Source organism: Maylandia zebra, linkage group LG11, assembly GCF_041146795.1.
Source record: "Maylandia zebra isolate NMK-2024a linkage group LG11, Mzebra_GT3a, whole genome shotgun sequence".
NCBI lineage: Eukaryota > Metazoa > Chordata > Actinopteri > Cichliformes > Cichlidae > Maylandia > Maylandia zebra.
This window is the reverse complement of record NC_135177.1, coordinates 2,180,824-2,191,129: the sequence shown is the minus strand read 5'-3', so window position 1 is coordinate 2,191,129 and position 10,306 is coordinate 2,180,824. Positions and strand designations below refer to the sequence as shown.

General features: G+C 41.0%; 1 protein-coding gene across 1 annotated transcript; it reads right to left on the bottom strand.

Annotated features, from left to right (window-relative positions):
* Positions 1–3,756: 3,756 nt before the first annotated feature.
* calhm6 (calcium homeostasis modulator family member 6) lies at positions 3,757–9,415 on the bottom strand. Its single transcript, XM_004571329.4, has 2 exons — positions 8,836–9,415; positions 3,757–5,866 (listed from the first exon to the last, which is right to left on the bottom strand). The coding sequence occupies exons 1-2, from the start codon at positions 9,379–9,381 to the stop codon at positions 5,432–5,434; spliced, it is 981 nt and encodes a 326-aa protein (XP_004571386.1). The 5' UTR covers positions 9,382–9,415; the 3' UTR covers positions 3,757–5,431.
* Positions 9,416–10,306: the final 891 nt, after the last annotated feature.

Here is a 10,306-nt window from a genome sequence, read left to right as displayed (position 1 = left end):
TTCTCTTTTACCATCCCTCTTTACTCCCCCCCTCCCCCCACCCCAGCACCAGCATAGGTGAGTCAGTCATGGAGAAAAATCCTGTTAGTTCAGTTACTCTGGTTGTCTTTTAACTATTATGCAATCCAGACTGTAACCTGAAACTATCTGAGGAGCAAAAACATGACAGAACATGCAAAGTGGGAAGACACACAGTACACAACAGCAACACAAGAGCAGATTATTAGAGCGCACACCAGCGGCGTCTGTAGCAGAGAGACAGTCAGTGCTTAGCGTGCTGGGGAAGTGCAAACATCTATGTGGTGTGTCTGTTCCTGTCCCACAGGACTGAAGCTTGCAGTGCATTAATGCTGCACTCTGACAAATCTGTTCATGTGTAAAACACATCAACAGTTCCTACAGCTCACATTTGTGTTTCGAAAATGAGTGTTAACTAAGTGTCAGATGAAAAACCTGCCCTGGACTGATGTTCGTATGTCTACATCTTTGTCAGTGATGTGAATTAAACATGAAACCCATCAAGTAAACCAAGGTGTGATCTGTCTGTGCAGACAGGAAATGTGGTGTCAGAGTGGTGTGACCCTTGCTAGCCTGTAGGCATTCTGCATACAAACATTAGCCCAGTGCAGGTTTCTCATTAGGTTTCATTTACATCACTGATCTGTTTTAGTCAAGCTATGAAGTGCCCTCTCATTCGGTTCTATTTTACTCTGTGAAGCTTGTTTATAAAGGTATAATTCATGAAAATGCAAATTAATTCATAACTCTGGATTTTTTTGCTCATTGTTCCGTCTTTCACTGTTCAAATAAACCTACCACTCAAGTTATAGACTGGTCCTTTCTTTACTAGTTATTTATAATAATTATTTCCCTGACTGTAGGTTTTAAAATATTTAGGTTTTCATTCATTTTTGGGGGCTACTGAAATAATAGAAAATGTTCAGATCCACCTACTTTGAGATTGCAGGCAGCACCCAGTGTGAGCAAAAGCATACATTACATACATTATATTACTCACCCATCCAAATCATTGAATTCAGGTGTTCTAATCCCTTTTATACACAGATGTATAAAATCAAGCACACAGGCATGTGGGCCACAAAGGTAGGCCACGTATCATCACACAGTGGGGTTCAGTGGATGGTGACACCCATAGTGTGCAGAGTCAGTCCCTACAGACCTCCAAACCTCATGTGGCTTGATGATTGCTTGATGGAAGAAGTTTCCATGGCCGAGCTGCATCACATCACCGATAATGCGATGCGCAGGACGCAGCGGTGTAAAGCACTTGACTGTAGAGCAGTGGAAGTTTTGTAGAGTGACAAATCAGACTAATCCAATCGTGTCTGGGAGCTGCTGGGAGTACTTGTCTGACTTCATTGTGCCACCAGTGTAAAGTTTGGTGCAGGGTGAAGTATGATGTGGGGTCTTTTTCAGGATTTGGGTGCAGGCCCTTAGTTGCAATGAAAGGAACTCCTAACGGTTCAACATACCAAGAAACTTTGGACAATATCACACAAAGTTCCCACAAAATTGGGAAAGTCTGGGAATATCCCCCTCCTGTTGCCTGTTAAAGACATGAATGAGTGAGCCTGGTGTGGAAGACGTTGACTGGTGTGCACAGTGTTCTGGCCTCAACACTTTGAAATACCTTTGGGATGAGACAGAATAGAGACTGCGAGCCACACAGTCTCATCCAACATCAGTATTTGACCTCACAAATGCAGTTCAGGAAGACGGTGAAAAATTCCCATAGACACACTCCTACACCTTGTGGGAAGCCTTCCCAGAAGAGTTGAAGCTGTTATAGCTGCAGAGAGTAGGACGACATCATATTAAAGCCATGGATTCATATGCAAAGAAAGAAGACGAGCAAATATATCTGGTAATATAGGAAACTCCAGAAAAACCATCATTCAGCTTCTTATTTATAAGTTTCCTAAAACATTAAACTTTTTAAAGCAATCTTTTGTGTATTTGGATAGAAAGAATGTTTAAAGCCACATGCGACCTAATCGACCTCCAACTCTGAGTACTTCCACATACTTTCAGCTGCAGGAACTATTCAAACTTTAAAATGTTCCCAATTGAACTATTGAACTTGTATTCATCTGTATTCTTATCTTTTCCGATTCAGTTTCATGCTTATTTTCAACTTTATTCAGAGAAGGTTGCACAGGATGTTTGTGAGTATAGTGGGGGTGTCAGAACATCCATCTAAAAGATTTCTCTTTCAGTTGCTGCTGAATTCATCTTCTTTCAAACAATGTGTCAATAAATGTAAACTGATCTGTGTGAATCCGAGTAGAGGGAGTATCTTCTAATTGGTACATGGTATCCGGTCGTTCAGTCTGACGTCACTAGCCATGTCTGGGCCTAAACTCCGCTGCAGGTCCATATATCAAACGATCACTGTGGCATTACTGAGAGTTGAAAAACTGTCTAAAGTCTTTCATCTTTAATAAAATGATCAGCGTTCTGCTCTACCAGGTGTAACAATTGAGTTTAACATCCAGGCATCCATGAAAACGGAATTTATGACATTTAACGGAGTTAGAAGTTAGCAGGAAGTTAGCTCGCTAGCTTCTATCTAAATACAATATAGCATGTCCTGACTGCGGGGTTTTGAAACAAATTAAAACGTACAGCTCTGTTATCACTTCCAGCATAAATGAAGACAGAAAACTAAACAGCAGTGACGTTTGTAGGGTTACTGAAGTTTGGCTAGCTGGTATATAATGATGTGCTACGTGACCGCTAGCGACACAGCTATGTTAGCATAATATAAACAAGCTAACCTTTTTTCCACTGGATAAAAGTTAACGTGAGTGTTCTCGGTGGTCAGGAACAAATGTAATCGCATGGCAGGATGCTGTAAAAGGACCAAACTTCAGCCAGGAGAACAACTGAGATAATCCATCCACAATACGAGGTTAGTCATTCATATACTGCTGCATGGGCTGGGCTGTAGTTACATCCTAAGGTTTTAAAAACTGAGCTTAAATAAATGATTAGCGGTAATAAAGGGAGGTCAACAGTGATCACTGACTGTTTTAGGAGCTTTTTGAGATCAAATAGAAGAAAATACATAACATTAAACATGTTAACAACACAAAAGCCATATTAAACGCAGACTACTTTAGACCCGGAAGTAGGATTCGTCATGTCATCACTGAACAACCGGATAGACAGCCCCTTCATCCTGACACTCTCAGTGCCTAATAAATAACTGAGCTCCATATATACTGGATCAGAGGTCAGTCTACAAAGGTGCATTATGAAACCCACGGGTCACGATCCTTCTGATGACTAGCAGCCGCTAATCAATGCTGTGTGACTTCATAAACACGTTGAGCCTGAGTGCTCAGTCACTCAGTAGCAAACTAACAAACACTTGGTCCTTCAGTGCCTGTAAAAACATGAACTTCTGCAAATTAAGCCACTACCCTTTGTGCTTTGACAGCAACAGGAAATAAATCACAGTTTCAGTTAGCTGGTTCACGTGCATTTGCAGGACTTGGGATGGTACCGAGACAGTTTACGGTGAGACAAACAGTGACAACACAAGGACGTGTGAGTTGTGTGTCCAGGACTCCAATATTTACAAAATACAAAGTTCAATGAGTTTTCTTCACAGAGGAAAATTCTCAGTGACTCAGCTGATGTCCATCAACCATCCTCGGTTCTCTGACTGTTTCACATGTGGGATTTACAACAAAGTTCAAGCTTTAAAATCATTTTGTTACATTTCCTTCTCTTCTGTGTTGTACTTAACATCTTTTATTGTTAATTCCATCACATATGAACATTCAGTCACAAATGAATTCTTCATGTTTCACTCAGTTAATACTGTTTTACTTCAGTTACATTTTCACTCACTTTTTGTCTTCAAAACTTCTTTTTTCAGTCATAATATACTCAGCTTAATTTCTTTTATTAAATCATATATTAAAATACTGTCTCTGAATATTTGTTTATTGTTCTGACCAAGCACTACAGCCCTCAGATTCTCACTGGTACAACGAACCCCACCACAGAAGCACATACAACACAAACCCATCACAGGAAAAGGTCAGATATTAATTACTCAAACTGCATTTCTCATCCATCATATTAATTAGACTTACTTTGATTATATCTTTGATTAAGAATAAAGCTGATTTACTATTAGTAAAAGCACATATAGAGAAACTGTGTTCAAACACGTTGTGTCACTGTAACCTTAAGAGGCTGGATGTTAAGACCTTTTACTCTCGCCGTTGTAATCAGAGGTAAACTTTTAATCCCACATTTCTCAACAAAATAATCAGTGCAAAGGAAACCTTTGCCTGTTCTCGTTCATACGACTTCTATAAAACAATGGTGCCAGAACACACTGTGGCCATGAAAGATGAATGTTTCATGGCCACAGTGCAGTTGTAGTTTTAATGTGACGGAGATCTGATGTCACGTTGTTAAGGAGAGACAAGCGTAACACATTGATTCAACTCCTGCATCAGATCTACATCATAACGTCACATTTCACTGCATGTTGTACTTGAATACCCACATGGAAAAGATCTATAAATCTTCTAAAGTTTGTATGTGTCGTGTGTGAATCTTGTATGAAAAGCATACAAGAGTGAAAACTTGAAAAATTATATAAATGAAACTTGTATGTTTTGGATACTAAAACAATAAATGAAAGTGGCCACTTTCATGAGTAGATCACATAAGCCTTCTATGATTCACTATTTGAAGTAGGCCACATCTGATGCAAGTCTTTTATAAGTTTTTTCTATTTCTTTTCCATATGGGTAACTATGCACCAGAACCCCATTTAGCTCTGCGTTGCAACCTTCTACATAACCTGATGTACACTTCCTGAGAAATTTAACTACACATCTGCTCGATGCATACCACAACAACTCGAACGGCATGGAAGATTGCAGCCTAGGGAAAAAACACGTTTCTGGTTACTACCTAAGTTAGGACATAAATTTCTTGCAGCCGTCCTTTTATGTTTACAGTGATACAAAGTGTTAGAGTAGAGTTCATCTGCTTTTTCTCTTCTTTAAACTTCTGCAGGACGGTCAAAGCAAAGAGGTTATTAACAGAATATAGGAGGTACTGTGGGAACGCAGTGGGGTAAATGCAGACACACAAACTTCACACAGGATGAAAGACTCGGGAGGATCAGACAGATTCTCCTGAGTCTGCAAACAGAACATGGAATTAAAAACTAAAGACTGACATGACAAAGGAAATACAAAATAATAAAAAGTTGCTGCACACTATCCTTCACTGTCCCACTTTATGCAACTACAATATTAAGCATACAAATGATTATTTCATGCATATTTCATTTATTCTTCAAAATTACGAAGTTAAGAGCATTTCTAGAGCTTCTCTACTTCACACCTTTTACAGTTTAATGTGGGTAGTCTGTGACTCACAGTGGCATTCTCCCATCATCTACAAAACTAAGAACAGCTGGGTTATCTTCTACAGACTCGTTTGACTTGACTGAACTCATCCTCATCGTCCCGTTGTCAGTCTCCTGGCAGTTCTCCACATATCGGTGCAAAGTGCTGTAGTAGGTATCTTTGGAGGTGAACTTGTAGAGAGAGGAGATCTTCTCCCAGTCTCGGTTGGATGGTGTGATGACATTTTCAGGTGGTGTCTTTTCAAAGAAGGTCTTTAGGTTTCTCTCAGCAAACGCTTTGGCGTGCTTAGCCGTATAGGAATCAAGTAGATTGCTCTCCTCATGCACATACGCCTTCCAGAACTGCAGCTGCAGGTAGCTAATAGGGGAGGAGCACCGAGCCACACAGGTGAGCACCAGGTTTGTCAACATGATGAGAGTGATGAGCATCCAACCGAGAATCTACGGACAGTATTTATAGTAAATAGTAAACAGGTAATAGAGGTAATAAAAGCAGTTTAACCGTTTAGTCACACACCAGGAAATGAAAGTCAAAATAAATAACAAGGGAACAACGTTTCTGAAGTTCTTTAGGTCAACGGCTACAAATGAAAACAGAACACTGGTACATTTTGTCATTAAATATCAGTATCACATTTCTATGTGTATTGTGTTTATACTGTTACACTTTTAATTCACTGATAAGCACAAAAACACACTCATGAACTCAACATGATCCACTAAACTCATCATGCAAACCATGTGATCCAGTAAAATGATGATCAGACTAATTATCCCATGAATGTATCAACTTAACCATGATCTTCCAGACTAATCGTGTAATAAAAGTCTCAACCTGCTGAAATGGTGAATTGACTGGTTCTACTGTAGCACATTTCTCCTCTAGCTGAACACAACATATACAACCTACGTACCTACTGTTGTACTGTCTTACTTTAATGGAAGCATCAGAGAGCCGCTTGGTTTAGTATCTTGCCCGAGAATATTTGGCACGCAGATTGGAGCAGCCAGGGATCGGAACAAAAACAATCTGTTAAGTGGAAGAAGTGGCTACAGCCATCCCATGATCATCCAAACTTTGTTATACAGACAAATTACCATCCAGACTTATCCATGAAAACATCATCAAACTGTTATCCTCCATCTATCCATTTGGGTGGAAGGTTGGGGGTCACGGATGATTTTCACCCACCCCAGGTGCACTTTTGTGCAGCCCTACATCACCTAGCTGCATGTTGCTGGAAGCACATGATGACAGCAGAGTTCACCCAGAATGGGAGAACTGTGAAAACAATTCAAAGATTAAATAAATAATAATACAGCATGAAAACCATAGACAGTGGCTGCAGTGCACTCATTCAGTTTCCGTTCGGCTCTTTGTACTTCACTCTTCTCGACAGCTTGCTGACTGACAACAGCACAAGCATCGGAAGTATTTACTTCAAAACTGCAACTCCTTCCTTGCTAACTACTGCACATGCTCCACTAGGGTGACCAACCGTCCTCTTTTCCCCGGACATGTCCTCTTTTCACGTTCTGTCCGGGATGTCTGGGAGGATGTTCGAGATTGATGAAAATGTCCGGGTTTCCTACAGAGGACCCACATGTGTGACGTCACGCCCGAGCTGCAGCTTTGTGAGTTGTTCTGCGCTCACAGACAGACAGTGCGCAGCAGCCTGGTGATTTTAAAAAGATGCCAAAGTGCAACTGCAGCTTTTCAGACGACTGCAAAAGTTATTTCCCTCGTACTGTCCTGGTACTGCTAAGTTTTCTTATATGAGGCCTTATTTCTGTACCATTATTTAATTCCAGAGGTTTTTAAGTTATTTTTTGCCCTTTTTGACTTGTAAAAGTTCTTCATGACTGGGCCAAGTGTCCTCTTCATTGGAAATCAAAATATGGTCACCCTACGCTCCACAACCCGGGAAAAGTTCAAATCAAAGCAAGTGGGAACAGTTTGGGAGCAGAAGGTTGTTAAGCTAACAAATCCTCAGAGCTACCAGTTGAAGAACTGCTTTTCTGCACCCTTAATATCAAGAGTAAGTCATGGAAGTGTTTAAATATTGACCTGGGTGTATTTAGTTCTGTAGGTGTCACGATCTTGGGTCTTTTGACCCAGCATTTTGAGTTTTAGTTTATGGGTTATGTTTAAGCCCTTCGGGTTTTCTAAGTTCATTTTTATCATGCCTAGGTTGTTATAGTTTGTTATTAGATTCCCTTGTGTCTTCCACCCCTGTTAAGTCTCCCTTGCCCTTCATGTGTTTCATGTCGGTGTCTTATGTTTCCTGTTTTATTTTGAAGAGGTCTTGTGTTCCTGTGTTCGTTGTGTTTAGTTTTACTCTTCCACTGTGACGTCGTTATGTTCTTGTGTGTCAGCTGTTCTGCCGTGTGGTCCCACTTCTCTCGTTAGCCTCCTGTTTAGGTTATTGCTTAGCTTGCATTGTTTTCGCCCTTATTTTGTACTGTTCTGTCTGCTTTAATAAACGGCTCATCATCAGTTGAGTTTGATAATGTCTGCACCTGGGTCCACTCCTCACACTCTGCAAACTGTGACATTAGGAGTGATGAGTAAATCTAGTCATTAAACTTTTCTAGTTAACAAAGCTAGTTCAACCCTGCGCTGTGTTGTTTTGTGTTCAGTATAGTGCAGGTACATGTTGCTGTCTCAGAGTGCTCACACAGAGAAACACTGACTATGTGTCGAAATCTGTCTGTGTTCTACTGTTAGCCTCTGTGTGGCCAGTGTTAAGAGCTTCATTTAGCACAGTGGTTCCCAAACTTTTTTGCTGGGCCCCCCTTGTTTTACAAGAAAAATGTTGCCCAAATGTAGACATGCCAGGGTGCGTCCAACAAAAAATGAGCTGTTTATGATGCTGAGAAAACGAGAAGTGAAATCTAAACAAACACACACGTGTGTATTTACATCCTTGTGGGGACGCCTAATTGACACAATGCTTTCCCTAGTCGCTTACCCTAACCCTAACACACACACACACACGCACACACACACACACACACACACACACACAAAACACCAACCAAACCACAAATCGAATTTCAAAATAATGACTAGAAAAAACCCAAAACCTACAAAACACTGGGTCAAATGACGTTTGATGGTAAAGCAGATCATAGCAGATTGTATAAACAGGAGCGTAAAGCTCTGAGAGAACATGAACTAACTCCTGAACACAACTGGGAACCACTGCAGAATTAAGTAACACAAATAATAACATTAAAAATATGATAAACAATGCCAATGAAAATCAAAGCATTTACACCGTAGGCATCTCTAGCTGTTCTATTGAGCAAATAACTTTCAGTTTGCTGATAGTTTGTAGATAAAAAACCCAAACAGATCTAAAGAACTCTTTCACATGAGTGTGAAAGCAGCAGAGCATTTTACGTACCTGAGACTCAGCTCGGAGATTAAGCAGAACATCTTCTCTCGCAGCCTGAGGTACACTAATGCTTTTCCCACACGGGAACCGGTGCAGCTCCTTCTCACACTGGATCTCAGAGTTCCTATCTCTGCACACGTGTTTGTTGTAAATGCTCACATTGGTACCTGTCATGGCGCACTCGTAGTAGTTTCCATTGAGTAAAGCTACAGCTATCCAAGTAGAAGGCGCAACAAGCGCAAAGGTGCCGATCTGACAGAGGACCACACCAGCGGCAACCAGCTTCTTGCAGCACAAAAGCTTGTCCGTACGCCGGCACAGACCCGTCAGCAGCTTCCACGTTTTCTTACTGAGGATGTAACCCAGCAGCAGCAGAGCCAGAGCTGGCACCAGCAGGAACACTATCCCATAGACAAAGTTCAGCTCGTTGCAGGGACACTTAAATACCACTGCAGAGAATATCTGCTCTCCTCCCGCTGTCAACAGAGCTATCAGGCCAAAACCAAGGTTGGTCTGTTTGCCTGCAATGTTCAGAACAGTCTTAAACTTGTCCATCTTCAACTGCTGCGTAAATAAGCGACCGCTGAGAAACAACGTCTGTTTCACTTCCAGCTTCAACGTTAGCTGCACCGCTGAGTCCTCTACCACTTCCTCTTTGAAAAATAGCACACGAGATGACAGTGACTGCTCTTCCTGCATTATAGGGCCCCTTGTTTACACCTGCATAAAGATAAGATAAGATAAGATGACCTTTATTAGTTTCACAGGTGGGAAATTTGTTTTGTTACAGCAAAAGTGCAAAGTTATGTAGCAGAAATTAGAAAACACTGGAGCAGATTTCACCAAATAAAGTGAAAACAAAGCAGGCTCTGTAAGATCCGGCACTGTTGTAACAGGACATAAATGTCAAACGTTACTTTTGGTTAAAAGGAAATCCCAGTCAGCATATGAGAGTCTACTAAACAGCAATTCCATTTCCACCTTTGCAGAAAGTAATAAAGAACAAGTTGAATTATACTTTTTATTGAGGAAAGTACAAAGGGAATGTATCACATTTCCAAAAATCTGATTTATTGATTAATTTACTTAATATATGTTCTTTTTGAATTTGCTATTTTAATCCAAACTTGAGAGAGAGAGAGCCCTGCGGCCACCTGACTAACAAACTAGGCCCGGTGAGTGAATCTTTGAAGTTCAGGAACCTCAATTTTCCTGACAGCAATGGGAGGAAGAGAGGAAGGGGTGATGGTTTTACAAAATCCAAAGGAAAACAGGAGAAATGAGAAGCACAGGAAGAAACAGGAGGAAGGAGACGGTTCTATCTCGACTCACTGGTTTGAATAGCATCTTGTTTATGCTGAAAGAAGACAATTGATCAATAACTTGGGGCGATCGTGGCTCAAGAGTTGGGAGTTCGCCTTGTAATCGGAAGGTTGCCGGTTCAAGCCCCGGCTTGGACAGTCTCGGTCGTTGTGTCCTT